The sequence below is a fragment of the Rhinolophus sinicus genome, linkage group LG11 (genome assembly GCF_036562045.2).
Source record: "Rhinolophus sinicus isolate RSC01 linkage group LG11, ASM3656204v1, whole genome shotgun sequence".
NCBI lineage: Eukaryota > Metazoa > Chordata > Mammalia > Chiroptera > Rhinolophidae > Rhinolophus > Rhinolophus sinicus.
The window spans coordinates 33,152,615-33,168,121 of NC_133760.1; the positions used below are offsets into that span (position 1 = coordinate 33,152,615).

A 15,507-nucleotide genomic window follows, 5' to 3' on the forward strand; every position below is an offset into this window, starting at 1 on the left:
CTCCCAACTTCCCAAATGTCCCTGAACTCTACTTGGCCCTCTGTCCCATCCAAAGTCTCACCGCACTGCTGCAGGCTCTGCCGAGCAGCTTCCCTCACGACTTCTGTGTCTGTTTGGCACAGGTACACCAGGGGCTCAATGCCCTCAGGAGCCTACCGGGGGGAGGAAGCATTGAGGTGGGCCCAGCGGAGCAGGTGAGAATAGCCCAAGGCCCAGGGCTGGGGGACAGAAAGGGTGGGTGGGTTGGCAGGTGTCACCTTGATGCAGCCCAGGGCCAGGCAGCCAGCTACTCTCGTCTGCACATCGTCATCCTCCAGTTGGTCCAGGAAGCACAGTAGGGCCTGGGTAAGGGTTGGAGGCAGACTTAGCCAGACATTGGGAGCTTGGTACCCCAGCCTTTGCCTGCAAGGGAGCCCTGCCCAACTCTCACCCTTTCCCGGAAGGCAGGGCCCAGTGACAGGCTCCGGAGCTGGGTGCTGACAGCAGCCATGACCTTGTTGTTGCCATGGACGAGCAGGGAGCTGAGGGCCCGAAGCCCATCCCTTCGCAGCCGCCCCTCAGGTGCCAACCTCAGAGCCTTGAGCACAACAGCCTGATCATCTGAGTTCAGATTCCGCACCAGTAACACTGAACAAAGGAAGGAGGGTTTAGAACAAGGTAGCAGGGCAAGGAGCCTCCTGGGATGGGATCTGTCGTCCACTCATGTCCCCATGCACCCCTCAAGCCCCCCAATAGGGTCAGGCCACTTTGTGATCAGAGTCACTGCCTTACCCTCCTCAGCAGTCTCATTCACATAGGCCTCCATCGAGGGGCTGTCCAAGGTTTCCACATGACTCCAGAACTGGAAGACGGTTAGCTGTTCTCCAGGGCCTGGCTGGGGCCTCCTGGGCAGCTTCTGCCCCAGGGCATCCTCCAGGAACTTGACACACACTGTGGGAGGCAGTGTCACAGACCTCAGGGTTTAAATGGACCCAGGCCCTTTAAGGGAAGAGTTCCCCCACCCCAAGCTCAGGTCCAGGGGCCCCCTGTCCAAACCCTACCCATCTGGGTCCTCTTGCACAAACCTTTGCTATTTCTTCCCTTTGCTCAGCTCAGTATGTCTGTGTGGGCTGAACTGCCTTACCCTGCAGTCCCATCACTGGGGATCTGAGAAAGGAGGGCAGGTAGGCAGCCCACTCACCGGCCTTAGCTAAGCCTGGCTGGCGCAGGGAGAGACGGGCACCATACTGATTGCAGAAGGTCAGGAGCACCTGCTCCACGGGGCAGATGAAGGGGCTGAGTCCCTCTGTGCAGTGGTCCCAGAAGGTCAGGAAGCCGGGCCGAGAGGCTGAGAACTGCACCACTGTGAGGAGGTGTAAGAAGCTGTTAGCAACAGAGCAGACAAGTGGGCAGACAGGTGGGGCAAGGAACGAGCTTCAGGGCGACACTGAGCCACAGCCCACAGGGCCTTTACCTTCCTGGGCGGAAGTAGCAGGGGTTTCCCATCGCCTGCTAAGCTTGCATACCGCCTCAAGCACTCGGGCCTCTCGCAGCAGTCGCTCCAGGGCCCATGCCTCCTGACAGCGCAGGGGCCCAAATGTGCCCAGTTTCTGGAGAATGGGGGGGCCAAGTAGCTCAGACCTCATGGTAGAGCTTGGGGAGGTTGGAGCCCAGGAGCTACAGCATGCATTAGGAGAGGTTGGGGGAAAGCCAGGCTGTGGGAGGTGTTCCATTCAGTATGAGCCAGATGCTAGGGACCTGGGGCATTGGGGAGTGGAATGCAGAGGAGGCGTGGAGGGCTCCCTGGGGTAAGGGGCTATAAGGGGCGGGTGGGGGGAATACCAGTAGCCTCACCAGCAGGAGGTGGCTGCAGTGGTATAGGTGCTGGACCAAGGCAGTGTCCAGAGCTGGACACTCTGTGCTGAGGGGGCGAGCAATGGGGGAGTCAAGGTTGTCCTCAGCCCCAGGCTCCAGGCTGCTTGGGGGCCTGAGAGAAAAATGGGGTCAGTCACCCCAGAGGCACGCATCACCATCTGGTCACCAGTGTATTTTTATTCAGTCCCCCCATCCCAGCAGAGAACAGACAGAACAGACGATGGATATACAACAGACAATGGGAAAGTTCACAGAGGTCTTCCAGTAGGAGGAAGGTGCTGAGATGAGCAGGTGTTAGCAGGGGTCTCCAGAGTCTGTCTGCCCTGTGCCACGTCTGGCTAGGACTGGGGCTTCCGGGGCTTCCGGGGCTGGGATGGGTGGAAGAGTAGAGTTGCAAGTGGGATGGTCTACGGTGTGTGGAGTGCAAGGGGTTGTGGCCCAAGGGGAGCAGGGCACAGGGCCATAACCTGGGTAGTAGTAGAGGGAGGAGGAGCCAGGCATGACCCTCTCCTGGGAATTGGCAAAGGCTGCTCTGAGACAGCTGAGGGGCCGGGCTCTTTGGGACAGCCAGGGGCGAGACAAAAAGGGTTGATGCTGGGGCACCCAGGGTGCATGGGGAAGCCCTTGAAGGAGCTCGTTCATAGGGTAGGACCAAGGTGAGGCAAAGGAAGAGAGGAGGAACTGGAGGCCTGTGAGCTGATGGGGACTGGCAGGGGAAGCAGACATTGCTGGAACTAGGAGGAGGAGCGTGGCCAGAAGCACTGGGGATACAGATGAGCTTGGAAACATGGGCATCAAGAGAAGTCCATGGGAGGGGAGAACACAGACGCATCTGCAAGCAAGCCCACCCCCTCCTGTCCACTTCCAGTCTCGCTGCTTTCCTCGGTGCTCAGCCTGACCCCACCCTACGTGTTTCCCTTTCTCATCTCACTCCTTCACCTGGCCTTCACCTCACCTCTTCCGCCTCGCTCAGCCCCATCTCACCTGTCCCCAGGACCATCACTGTCTTCGTCTTCATTCTCGTTGAGGAAGCTGAAGCTCTCCAGGGCATGCTCCACAGTGATGCTAAGACTGGAGGCCCGGCTGCGGGTAAGACCTTGTCTCTGCTGGGGGTGCGAAGGGAGTCAGCTGCTGCCGCTGCCTGGCTGCCCTCCCTGTGCTGCCACAGCCCAGCCCTCCTTACCATGAGCAGACTCTCCAGCCGGGTCACCTCCTGCTCCAGGCCCTGCAGCTCAGGAAACTGGCCACGATAATCATCTAGGGCAGCCATTAGGGCCCCCAGTGCCTCCTCCAACCTCCTGTCTCCAGCCCCTCCAGCTGCCCCTAGAACTGGGGCCTGGGCAGCCATGACCAAGCTAAGGTCTGACTGCTGGGGCCTAGGGGCTGGGGGTGAGGCAGTGGGGCTTGGGCTCTGAAGGATAGGCTCTGGGGGCTCTGGGGAAGGGCTTTTGAGGGGTTCCCAACTGGTACTGGCAGAACTTGGGTAGGACGTGCTTGGGGCTATGGGGTCTGCCTGAGTGTTGGGAGTGGAAGTTGGGTGGCTACAGGACAGGGTGTCAGTGTCTGGGAGGGTGGGGCCCGTGTGTGCGGAGGAGCTGGGGAGCATAGCAAGGTCTAGAGAAGTGGAAGGGCTTACACTTATAAGGGTGGGGCTTGTGACAGAATGGGTGGGGCTCCTGGTGGTCTGGACTGGGCCCTTAGCACTGGGGGTAGGACTAGTAGTGGCAGGAGTTGACAGCCTCACTTTGTGAGCAGGGCTTGCAGTAGTGTGGGTGGGGCTTGCAGTAGTGTGGGTGGGGCTTGTAGTAGTGTGGATGGGGCTTGTGGTATGGGTGAGGCTTGAGGGCTGGGCTGGGGCTGTGGCACTGTGGGTAGGGCCTGTAGTAGTGAGGGTTGAGAGCGTGGGCTTGATGGTGGGGCTTGTGACAGTACTTGTCAGATTTGTGACAGTGTGGCTGGGGCTTGTGGTAGTCTCGACTCGGCTTGTAGTGTTGGGGGTAGGACCTTCAGTAGTAAGGGTTGAAAGCATTGGCTCATGGGTGGGACTTGTGGTAGTCTCGCCTGGGCCCATGGCACTAGGGGTAGGGCCTGTAGCAGTGAGGGTAGAGGGCTTGGGCTTGTGAGTAGGGCCTGTGGCAGTGTGAGTGAGGCTTGGAGCACTGCTGGTAGGGCTTATGGCACTACAGGTGGAGCTTATAGTGGTGTCGGTGGGGCCTGGCAGTTCAGGAGAGCTAGAGTCTGTGGCCTTGTGAAGTGAGTCTAGATGTACAGGTGGCGTGGGGTCTGTAGATGTGTGGGCAGGGCCTGTTGTACTGAGAGTGGGGTTTGTGGCAGAGTGGCCAAGATCCAGGGCAGGAGGGACAGGACCAGGGTGCTCCCCATGCGTGGGACTTGGGTGTGTAGATAGGCTAGGTCCCTGGCTTTCTAGGTCCTTAGCCTCTACTGAAGCCTCAGCCAAGGCAGCATCCACACTGGCCTCACTGATATGGCTCAGAGTCCGGCTGCAGAGGGCATGCCCATTGGCCAGGGCTGGGCCCATGGCTCCCTCCTTATCCGTGGGCCCAGAGGTGAGGGTCTCAGGCCTACGAAAGGCAACTTGGATGGGCAAAGGCTCAGGCTGCTGCACCAGGGGCTTGGGGGCTGAGGAGTGGCGGGCAGTGCCCGAGAGCTGTGGGCTGGATGAATCGTCTGAAGATTCGGATGACAGGGACCATGCCGTCCCATTCTCTAGCTCCTCCTGCCGCCTCAGCATATTCTGGGAGAGAGGAAAGGGCATTTCAGGACCATCCCCAAGGAGCCCCTAAGGGATGGGATGGCCTGAGCCTGGGTTGTGACTCACATAGAAGGCCTGCTCCCGAAGTGAGGGTGTGTCTGGTGGGCTCTGGCTATAGGTGGAGAAGCGCTTGGTGACTGTGGAGGCCTTGTTGACAGTAGAAGCAGCTGAGGGCTGGTCATCCTTGTCGAAGGGGCTGGGGAGGGAAGATGCTGTTAGCAGGTGCCACAGGCCCCAGGACCTGTCCCTAAGCCCCTCAGCCCCACCAACCTCCAGGTGACTTCCAGGCTGAGCTTGATGGTGCCAAGGTCGTTGATGTCCACAGCCACGACCTGGGGTAGGGCGGCGAATAGGTCCTTGGTCTCACAGGAGACACTGCCAACAACCACATGGTTGGCCAGGCCCTTCAGCTCTGTCACCTGTAGTCAAGAATGCATGGTGGGGTCACAAGGGTGTGGGGGTCATGAATTATGGGAGATCAGAGGTCTGAATTTGCATAGAGGTTAAATGATGGTCACAGGGCCATGAGGAGGGTGCAAGGATTGGAAATCTGAAGCACCCTGGGAGCATGGGAATCACAGAGGTCTGAGTTTGTAGAGTCACTGAGGTTGTGAAGGTCACAGACTTTTGGGAATTCAGGGGGTCAAATAGTCATCAGGTAATGGGGTCACATATTCACAGAGCCATGGAGTCAGACGAGGGTCATAGAGGTAAGGGTCTCAGGGTCATAAGGGGTCCTTAGGGTCATGGAGTCACAGGATCATGTGTCCTGTGGTCCTGGGCAGAGGCATCACCTTGATGGACAGGAATTCCGTGAGCAGAGGAAGAAAGATGGTTTCTTCACTGTCCCACACCTGTTTTCCACTACCCTCAATGCGGCCCCGCAGTTTCCAGCGCTGACGACCGTATTTCATGCAGATCTAGGGGAACAGGCAGGATGAGGCAGCTTTTGATGTTATGGCCCTGACATCCCAGCCCTTACCTGTACATCCTCATACCTCATACTGATCGCCCACACACAGCCTGGCGAAGCCAGCGAGCCCTGGGGATGGGGGAGAAGGAGATGAGCCATGTTGAGGTAGGGGTCTCAAGCACACACTTCCCTCTCCCCAACATCAGTCTGCCCCCACCACTCAGTACCTTTCATCCGGAGATGGAACTCGCCCAGCTGTGCCTCCAGCTCACTCTCCAGCAGACACATGCTCTAGGAGGGATGGGCAGGGACAGAAAGGGGTCAACAACCAGTCCCTTCTCACCAACTCTGCCATACCCTGTGTCCCTGCCTCATGGGCACCCATCCCTCACCTCTGTGTACTCTCGATGCCCCCGAGTGGCCTCAGCCAGGCTGTCCCGAGCCTCGCGGCTCCCTGGGGACCCGGTACTGTAAGCACGGACCATGTTGTAGGCACCATCCCGGAGACGCCGCTGGACACAGTATGCCTCATACAGCTCGTCAATCTGGCAGGTGAGTGAAGTGACAGTGGGGGGAGACTCACGCAGGGTCTAGCATCCCCTCACCCCCCTAAGATACCCAATCTCCCACCCCATATCACATGCACGTATGCATTCTACATATGTACCTTGCTGGCATGGAACTCCAGCCGTCGCAGGAAGCGTTCAATGGACTTGACTTGCTGGGAGAGAGGTGTGTCAGGAGAAGCCTGAGGTCCAGGGCCCTTTACCCTCCCCATGAGCCAACCTCTTCCAACACCATTCTCTATACACTCACCTTGTCCAAGTCATACAGGAAGCCCTGCATGGGGAGATGAGAGGGGGCACTTAGCAGTTATGGGAAGTATTCCAGCAGGGCACTTGCCCATCCAGATCCATCTAGCTCCTCCCCTTCATAGCACAGTCCACAGCCACTCCAGTCAAAGCAGGGATTGACCCACCCCATATGCCTGGCCTCTGGTGGGTGCAGGTGATATAGATCTGGTCCCCAAGACCCCTCCAGTATCCCTCCCTGTATCTCTTCCCTGGGGTCCCTCCCGTGGCCCACTTCCTTTCCAGCAACCCCAAGAAGTGAGCTCTGTGCCTCTTCATGCATGGTTCCCTCTACTAGGGAACTCCTATTCACCCTTTAAGACCCAGCAGAAGTGTTTCCTCCTCTGGGAAACCCGGAGCTGTTAACCCAGGAAGAACCATGGCTCTTCCCTCAGTACCAGTACAATATAATTTCTTGTTGTTCATGTCTGTGGGGGTCTGACCCACCCCACTGGAAGCTCCCATGGGCAGGTATTGGGTCCCAGGCAGAGAGTGCGCACAGGCTGGGGAATGTGGAGATAGAAACCTCCCAGCCTTTCCTGATATCCTCTTTTCTAGTTATACCTGGACTAAGTCACCCCAGAAAACAGCCCTGATGTCACCCACCTCTGTCCCTACCCAGTCCCACACACCACAGGGGTAAAGAGCATTAGTCCAGGGCATCCTTGCCAACCCTTCACTCACCAGGCGGGAATTCCTCTTGGATTCCCTTATCTGACCCTGGAGTTTCTCCTGCTCCTGCTGGTGTACCTCCAAATAGGCCCTGGGATGACAACAAGAATTAACTTACCTCTGCAGACTCCAAGCTGCCGGAGATACAGACAGAGGAGAGAGGGTGTGAGGCTTGGGAAGGTTCCCACTGGCAGAAAGGGGATGGGAGCTGGGGAAGGATCCTGGGACAAGGCATTGGGAGGGAGTTGCTTACGTCAGGCCCCGCTTGAGCGCAGCGTACACAAGGTCCAGCCGCTCAGGCTGTGGGACTTTGGGGGCAGGGTGTGCCACAGAAAACATCCTGGACACTAGGGAGAGCGTTGGGGGCTTCCGTGGGGGTCCCGGAGGGCTGAAGGCCGGGAAGCTCCTGAAGAAGAGGCTGCACTCAGAAAGGGGCAAGAAGGAGTCCCCCAAACTCTCACTGCACACCCAGCTCCAACTGGGTCAGAATCTCTTCCCCGTCAGCCCCCCTCTTCTGCGTACCTGGGCCCCCGCTCGTGGCTGCAGAGGGCGCCTGCGAAGGACTGGCTCCTATTGACCCGGGCGCTGAGCAGGCGACGCTGCGGCCGCACCGACAGGGACATCATGGAATGAGTCCGCGCGGGGCTCCCTGGGGGTGGCGAGGGCGGGTGTCCAGCGCCAGTCGGGCCCTTGAAGCCCCCTCCCCGCGGCCCGGCCTCTGTATCTAGTCCTGCCGGACACGGCCTGACGCTGGGAGTCCAACAATCCCGCCAGCCCAGGCACTAATGACAGGGAGGCCGCGGGTGACTCGGCCTCGGACTCAGCGTGGCCTCAGCTCGGCCCCCACTTCCTGCAGAGGTGCAGGCTCCGCCTGCCGCAAGGGGCAGGAAGGGGGGGTCGCGCAGGGACCCTCCCCAGGCTGGGAAGGGGCAGGAAAGGGGCGGGGCGCGCGAAGAATGTGCGGAAGCGCCTGTTTACCAGGGGCGGGGCGGGCTCCCTAGCCCTGCCCCTGACTTCCCCCCAAAGTGGACCAGGAGCTCCGCGCCCGCACCCAGCGAGGCCGCTGGAGGTCACCTGGTGGGGCGGGGTGCAGGTTTTGAGCTCAGCGGAGCTGCCCGACAGGCCTGGCCGGCGCGGGTTAGGCTCCCGCGATCCGCCCGCCGCGGGTAAGCTGCTCCCCTCCAGCCCCCACTGGCTCCCAGGCGCCCAGACGCCAGAGTCCTCTCGGCGCCCGGAGCCGGGGGATTCCCAGAGTGGGGGGCAGTGGCGAGAAATGCCCCGCCCCCTCCACTTTCCTGTAGCTCGGACCTGGAAACTGAGTCATAGACAGACGCCTTCGCCCGTGCCCTTAGCGGGAAGAGATCCTCCGCAGACCCCCACCCCGCTCCCGCGAAACACGCTCCCCTGGCCCCCAGAATCCGGCCCGCACCCTCTGGAGCCAGTCCCGGAGCCTTCGCAGCCCCAGACCGGGTCCTACCTTTCTTCTTGGCGCTCATGGTAGGTCTGGGACAGCCCCCCCACCCTCCGAGCTTGACCCCGTGTGCCCGCCGGCCTAGGGCCACTCGGTGCCGGCCTGGCTGGGCTCCCCGCTCACTCCTAGCGACTGTGGCTCCAGCTTCAGCTCCTCCAGGCGCCGCCCCCCGCCCAGTTCCTGCCGCCTGACTCAGCCCGCCGGGATGGGGCGGGACCCACCGGACCAGGGGGGCACCCGGGCCTCGGCCTGCCCGGCCTCTGCGAGGGGTGACTGAGGTTGCCCCGTGGGGAGAGGACTGACGGGGATCTTCTCGGCTGGGATCAGGAGTTGAGTGCAGCGGTGAATATGGAAAGATAAATAGCATGAGGTCACCGCGTGGTGGCTGGATTGGGTGCACTTATCATAGGGGGCTCATGGAGTGGCTGTTGAAGGGTGCTGAGAGAGGGCTAAACTCACGGAGGGCTGAGAGTTGGGGTTCTGAGTGTGAAGGCTAGACAGTGGGGCCTGAGACAGTACAAGAAAGGGCTGGGGTGCTGAGTAGAGGAACTGTGCCAATGAAGGGCACAGAGTCAGGTGTTAAGCATGAGGGATGGAGGTCATCAAGAGAAAGGGTCCAAAGGTGTGGGATTGGATCGATCCCATATTATGTGTTGTTGCCCAGGGAAGGAAGCAGAGAAGGAACTGGATGCCGAGTCCCACAGCCCCATGCATTACCCCCACAGATAGGGTGCTCGGTCTCAGCATTCCCCCTCCGGCCTCAGACCCCGGGAAAAAAGACTCACTATCCAGCCAGGGCCTCCTCTCTATCAGAAGCTGTATCCTAGAGTGGAGGCCCATCCTTCTGGTCCCCAGCTCACACGGGCTGAATCTCCTTGGTGTCAGCCCTTTCCCACCCCCAGTCTCTTCATTGAATATCCCTTGTCCACCTCCAGCCAGGATAGAGGCCACGATATCTAGGGACCGCTGGGCATCCCATCCCTTCAGAGGGGCTTGGTGCTCCCCCGACCCCATAAATACTCCTGCTCCTTGATGTTCAATTCTGTTGCACTGGGCTTACTTTCTTCCCAAGAGACTGGGGTGGGCCCACGGTGTGCATTTCCAACAAGCCCACCAGCCCCCTTCAGTTTAGATGCCAGATTTCCAAGGACCCCAGTTTGAGAAATGCTATCCTCTCCTCCCTCCTTGAAAACTGGGTGCTATGCACCCTACAGTGGCAACTATGCATTCAGTAGATCACCTGCCCAACATTGGCTGATTGCATCATTTAGCTACCCCCCATGGGAACACCCCAGCCTTATCACTTGGCTCTGGAATGCCCCTTCCCTAAATCACAACCACATGGACCACAACCCTCAGGCTGTCTCCATCACCCCCACCTCACCTGCTTTCTACCTCAGACCTCCTGGGCTCTCAGCTCATTTATTCAACTATCCACTGAATGACAATCCTGTGCCAAGCATGTGCCAGTCACTGGAGATACAGCCCAGAATTGCAGACACCACCCTGCATAGAGCTCACAATCCGCCTCTGCTTCCTTTCTCTCTGCCAGCTCCCTCCTACCTTCTCTTCCCCACCTTCCCTGCACAGCCTTCTCCCTAGCTTGGCTCTACAGCCATGACTCCATCACTTGCCTGCTGCTAATATCCCTAGCACTCTGCACCTGTCTCATACCTGGCAAAAACCAGCCCTGGGCAACCCAACTCTCTGCCTTCTCTGCACATGCACATCGGCTGGCGGGAGATGCCAGAGGTCTTGGCTCAGCAGCTGGGCTAGAACGACAGAGCAATTCTCAACCCCAGCCAGGCTCTCATTTCCCACGGGGGAAATCCTTATGTGTGCCCTAGTCATCTCTCCCTTCTCATAGAAAGTGATGAGTGTTTCAGACTTTCTCCACGAGCCCCCATAAAAAATGAAAACAACCCTGGAAACTACCCAAATGCCCATCAGTTCATAATGGAATGCTCTATAGCAAAAAGAATGAACAACATATAACTACGGGCAACAATATGGATGAATCTTAAAGACATGATGTTGAATGAAAGAAGCAAGACCACAATAGAGGACATATTTATGATTCCCTTAATAGGAAGTTCAAAAACAGGCAAAACACATCTGTGGTGATAGAAGTCAGAAGAGTGGTTACCCTTGGGAATAGTGACTGGAAGGGGGATAAGGGGGCTTCCAGAGTGCTGGTAATGTTCTATTTCCTAATCTGGGTTCTAGTTCATGATCCTATATGGGTGTGTTCCCTTGTGAAAATGTATTGAGCTGTATCAATGAGGACATGTACCCTTCCTGTATGTATATTTCAATATAAAGTTGATTTTAAATAACTACAAAAAGAAATGACCCCTCTGGGGTACCCATTTGGCCTTCACTCCATTTGGCCCTTTCAGAGCCAACTTTCTAGAAGAGATGTCTACCTCCGTTTTCTCTCCACACCCACCCACTCCTCTTCCCATCCTGGACCACCTTTCACACCCATCACTCCCCTGACTGGTTGGGAAGAGGTCACCCACCACTGTCTCCCTGTTGCTGAATCCAGAGTCTTATCCTGCTTGATCTCAGTAAAGCTTTTCACTTTGTCGCTCTCTACCTCTTCCTTGAGCCCTTCTTTCCCTTGAATTTCAAGAGGCACCATGCCCCTGCTTTTCCACCTATCTCTCTGGCTGCACATCTTATTTTCCCACAGAAGATCTGTCTTTCTTTCCATCCCCGAGTGGGCCTCATTCTCCTTGCCCTTGGGCTTTGCACACCTCCCACAGTTCAATGCCATCTAAATGCTGCCAGCTTCCTTATCTCTCCCTTGCCCAAACTGTTCTTCTGAGCACCAGGCCTGTGTATCTAACTTCCTGCTGCCTCCCCAGAAGCTGAACGACAGTGCAGAGTGGGCTATTAGGGATGTGCTGAGTTTGTAGTCCCCAAACTGAATTCACCATTTTCCTCCTCAGACCTGACTCTCCGCAGTCTTTACCTCCCCACGACAGTCCCACCATCTATTTACCGAGGTTTTCAAGACAAAGTAGGAGCCATCCTGGATGCCCCAGTCTGTTATCCTCCACATCCACTCAGCCACCCACTCCTGCCATCTGTAGATCCTGTCCCCTCACCTCCATCCCCCACAGCTAGAATTCAGGTCCAAGCTGTCACCAACTCTTAACCTAGTACCCTACAGCAGCTTCCTAATGGACTCCCTGTCTCTAACCTACAATGATCCATTCTTTATTCAATAACAACATTGCTCTTAAAATTCTAGTCATGTGACAATGCCAAAAACTGCTTTATCATGTGCTTTCTATATATCAGACACTGTGCTTAATTAACAAACATTTAATTCTGGCAACAACCCTATGGGGTGAGTCCTATTGGCCCCATTTCACAGAGAAACCTGAGGCTAATTGGTTATGTGACCTTGGGCAAGACATTTCTTTACCCTTTTGGGCTTCAGATACCCATCTGTTAAATGCAAATAATAATAACAACAACAATAATAATAATACTAACAATTATCTCGCAGGTCTGTTGGGGGAATGAAATGAGATACTTCCCTCCCTATACGGAATGTTTGGGGAAGGGCAAATTGTATGTGGGGTAGGGAAGTTGGATGGACACACTCTTCCGACACTACTCTCACCCTGACCAGTTCCCTCTCCTTTTTCAAGTCTTACCCTATGACTTCTTCCTCCAGGAAGCCTGTCTGGGGTTGGTTCCCCCTTTTAGGCGTCTCATGGCTTCCTCCTTCTGATCATTGAGGCCACATAACTAGGTTGTCAGTTCTCCTTTAGTGTCTGTCTTCCAAGCATACTGTGAACTCTGAGGACTAGGGCCTGTTTGCTTGGCTCACTGCTCAACCCTCTGGGCCTGCACCAGGGCAACAAAGAAGGGGGAGCTGAGTATGAGTGGGGGTGCTGAGTGAACTGGGCTGCCCAGACCCAGAAACAGCAGATCCTGAGCTGTAGGGGGGTAGATTTCAAGTCTGGCCCACCCTAACTCCCCTACCCCACATATAAGTTTCCCTGTCTTTTCCCTACTTTCTGATTATATCAGCAAGTGGGGTTCTGCTCCCTGGGGATGGGGCAAGGTAGGGATCCCCTGAGCTTCTAAGCTTCTAGAACTGAGTGGGTTGGCTAGACCCAGAGCAGGCTGACTGTCCCATCAATTTTCTTTCTCTGACTGGGGCTTTGCTGCCACCAACCCCCTAGTCCCACAGGAAACCAGGATGTATAACTGTTGGTCCAGACTCCTCCCAAATGACCATCTGAGTGACCATTTCAGGGGGTGGATAGGCAGGATCTCCCCTGCTGTAGGGGAGAGAAAGAACTGAACCTCTTGAGTTAAGGGAGAGGGTCCACCTGAACTGGTGGGGGTTAGCTGATAAGAGCCTCTCTGGACTCACGGCAGCCCTGAAATCTGTTCTGGACATGGGAATGAACCCAGGTTCCAAAGGTGATGGGGCAGCCGGCATGTAATTCTGCCCACCTGCATGGCTCCAGATCCTGTGGCCCCCAGTACCCTCAATATGCCAAGACTACTTGTGTGAGGCAGGAAGTCCCGCCACTTGCACTTCCCAGCTCAGTGGTCACCTCCCCAGGAGTCCGCAGGTCCAGCTCTACCCCACTGCCCTGCAGCCCCAGACTGAGGTAAACAGATGCTAAAAATAACCTCAGGCAAGGGGTGGTTACAAGGAAGAGTGGGGTCTCTCCTGAGCCTGCTCCTGTCTCCATGGCAACTGCCCCAAACCTGACTGCTGACATCATGCTGCAACTGCAGAGCAGGGAGGGAGGAGGTGCAGAGCTGCCTCAGACCCCCCCCACCCCCGAACCAGGCAGAGGCAGCCAGGTAGCCTCACTTCCTGCCGGTCCCCTCCCTAGTCAGGTGGTCACATTCCCAAGCCTGGTAGCCTCCCCTGGGCCAGGCCTGGCAGGGGCATGAGTTCCAGCCGCAGCAATGGGTTGCCCTGACTCAGCTGCACCCTTCTCGCCTGCTTGTCCACCCAGGGAGGACTCAGGCTGGAGCCCTGCGTGTTCCCTCTACCCCCACTCAAATCCAGGCCCCTCTCTCTGACAGCTGCTCCTACAGGACCCAGGACGCAGAGCAAGGGTTGAAGTGGGAGGTAACTAAGCCAGGCCTCCTAGTCTTGCTGGAGTACTTTGTACCTCACTCTCTAATTCTCATCTCCACCCACCATGCCATGGAGGTGGATAGTGCAGTGGCAAGAATTCAGATCTGGGTCTAATTTGCACCTCTCCCCAAACCAGCTGTGTGACCTTGAGAATATTACTTAACCTTCCTGGGCCTGCATCTGCCAGATTGTCATAACCCTTCTAAGGCTGTGCCGGGGCTGAACACTGCAGGCCTAGCTAGGGCAAGGCCCAGGGCACTGTTATTGTTATATTAGACTGCACACAGTAGGTACTCAGCCACCCATCCTGGACACAAGTTAGGGGCCACAAAGTACAACTGGCTGGGAAGGGTCCATCCCAGAGGCTGGATTCAGGCCTCACTCGGGAGAGAAGGACAGAGGGTGCTGAGGCCGGACTTAGCTGTGGCGAGTAGCCCCTTCCTCAAATCAGTTCTGCAGGGTGCCCAGGCCTGGCTGTTTATAGAGATACCACACCAGCCTCTCATTTCCAGGGACAGGATCTGTTCCCCACCGCGCCGGGGCGATCCTCTTGGGATTCAGCAGAGCCAGGTTTGGGCGAAAAGCCCGACCCCCGGCCAGGCTCGGCCACCTGGGGCCGGGCCCCAAATCGGCTTAGGTCAGCCAGTGGGGCCGAGAAGATTAGCTCATCTTGGAGGCCGACTGGCACCCCTCATCGCCCCCTCCCCATTCCCAGCTCAGCCTCCCCCATGGCGAAGGCAGCGGGGGCTCCAGCAGAGCGATCGTGCCAGGGCTCAGTCTGCCGCCGAGGGCCCGCCCTCAGGCCTGGTCCACTCCAGAGCCTCAGGGCACCGGCCGCTTGGGCCTTGCTGTGGGAAGGAGGCAGCGCCGGGCGCGGCAGGCCCGGAGGCGGCGGCTTTTGTGGGGCGAAGCTGCGTCCTCCGCGCACAGGGGGAGGGGAGAAAGGGCACCGCGAGTCGGGGGTCCCGGGGATGGGGTGATGTGGGACAGGGCCGCAGCCGGGGTAACAGATCCGCGACCTACGGGCCGGCGCTGGCAGGGGAGGCACTGGAACCGACGCTCCAGTCCCCCGCCCGGCCAGCGGCCCCGGGACACTCACATGGCTGCGCTGGGCTACGCGGACCTCGCGCTCTCGGTGCGCTCGTCGCTGCCCGGCCTGGTCCGTCGCGCCGCAGCTGCCGCTGTCTCCGCCGCCCGCGCCCGCCCCTCCCTGCACCCTGCCGCCCCGCTCCTCCCCTGGCCCGCTGAGCCCCACCCCTTGCGCTCCCGCAGCTCAGGCACCCCTGTAGGCGCCCAAGGCTCGCTCCGCCCTCTTGGGTAACGGGGCGGCGGGTGGCCGGCCGAGCACACCAGCTTGCGGGTAGGCGGGACCCTGGAGGACGCGACGGCGGCGACAACGCTAGGGATCTGCGGGAACAGGGCGGCTTTCCTGGAACGGCTCGCAAAGGCAGTCCCATTCCTTCCCACGCAGACCCCAAAACCCAGTTAGTGGGAGAGCCCCTCTTGCCCCGCTCCTCAGATTCCGTGGCCTCTAGAGACCTTTTAGACCTCCCTACCTGTGACTGCCTGAAACAGGTCCTGGAGCAGCCACTGCTGGGTTGGGTTGGTTGGAGGAAGGGATGGGGCCATTTTCCGAGAGGGAGGCCTGAATCCTAGCCATCGGAACTCTTCTGGGTCCAGACACTGCCTCTCAGCCCAGCCTTCTCTGCCAGCCTCAGATTCTCTGCTGTGGGGGCAGGCTGCCCTTCCTGCCACCATCTGGGCTCTTAGCCAGGTCATGCAGTTACCACTTATTGGATACAACTCCTGGGGAGTCTCAGGTCTTGTTTTTCAAAGCATGGGTGAGTG

The 15,507-nt window shown here is 58.0% G+C and overlaps 2 protein-coding genes across 11 annotated transcripts in view; one reads left to right on the top strand and one right to left on the bottom strand.

The window, feature by feature from the left end:
* The window catches only part of AGRP (agouti related neuropeptide), a 51,361-nt gene that overhangs the window by 13,384 nt on the left and 22,470 nt on the right, over positions 1-15,507 (top strand). The window contains exons 1-2 of one of the 3 annotated variants that reach the window (XM_074314730.1): positions 8,083-8,229; positions 8,365-8,560. The exons of 1 other annotated variant lie outside the window; for it this stretch is intronic. The gene's annotated coding sequence lies outside the window, so the exon portion shown is untranslated. Of the gene's footprint in view, positions 1-8,082; positions 8,561-15,507 lie in introns of those variants that run through there. One more of the 3 variants, XM_074314732.1, reaches the window with a different exon arrangement.
* RIPOR1 (RHO family interacting cell polarization regulator 1) overlaps positions 1-15,507 on the bottom strand; it is a 39,009-nt gene that overhangs the window by 487 nt on the left and 23,015 nt on the right. For 2 of the 8 annotated variants that reach the window (XM_074314721.1, XM_074314720.1), the window contains 20 exons: positions 7,586-7,712; positions 7,317-7,469; positions 7,076-7,154; positions 6,357-6,380; positions 6,208-6,261; positions 5,933-6,085; positions 5,768-5,831; positions 5,626-5,669; positions 5,422-5,547; positions 4,898-5,046; positions 4,694-4,823; positions 3,038-4,609; positions 2,839-2,960; positions 1,834-1,966; positions 1,454-1,589; positions 1,181-1,342; positions 772-930; positions 431-627; positions 258-341; positions 62-152 (listed from right to left, as the gene is read on the bottom strand). In XM_074314721.1, the coding sequence (XP_074170822.1) occupies positions 62-152; positions 258-341; positions 431-627; positions 772-930; positions 1,181-1,342; positions 1,454-1,589; positions 1,834-1,966; positions 2,839-2,960; positions 3,038-4,609; positions 4,694-4,823; positions 4,898-5,046; positions 5,422-5,547; positions 5,626-5,669; positions 5,768-5,831; positions 5,933-6,085; positions 6,208-6,261; positions 6,357-6,380; positions 7,076-7,154; positions 7,317-7,469; positions 7,586-7,689 (3,736 nt within the window). In that variant the 5' untranslated portion in view covers positions 7,690-7,712. Of the gene's footprint in view, positions 1-61; positions 153-257; positions 342-430; positions 628-771; positions 931-1,180; positions 1,343-1,453; positions 1,590-1,833; positions 1,967-2,838; positions 2,961-3,037; positions 4,610-4,693; positions 4,824-4,897; positions 5,047-5,421; positions 5,548-5,625; positions 5,670-5,767; positions 5,832-5,932; positions 6,086-6,207; positions 6,262-6,356; positions 6,381-7,075; positions 7,155-7,316; positions 7,470-7,585; positions 7,713-8,540; positions 12,173-12,205; positions 12,399-14,758; positions 14,916-15,215; positions 15,240-15,507 lie in introns of those variants that run through there. The other 6 variants (XM_074314722.1, XM_074314719.1, XM_074314718.1 and 3 more) reach the window with 6 other exon arrangements.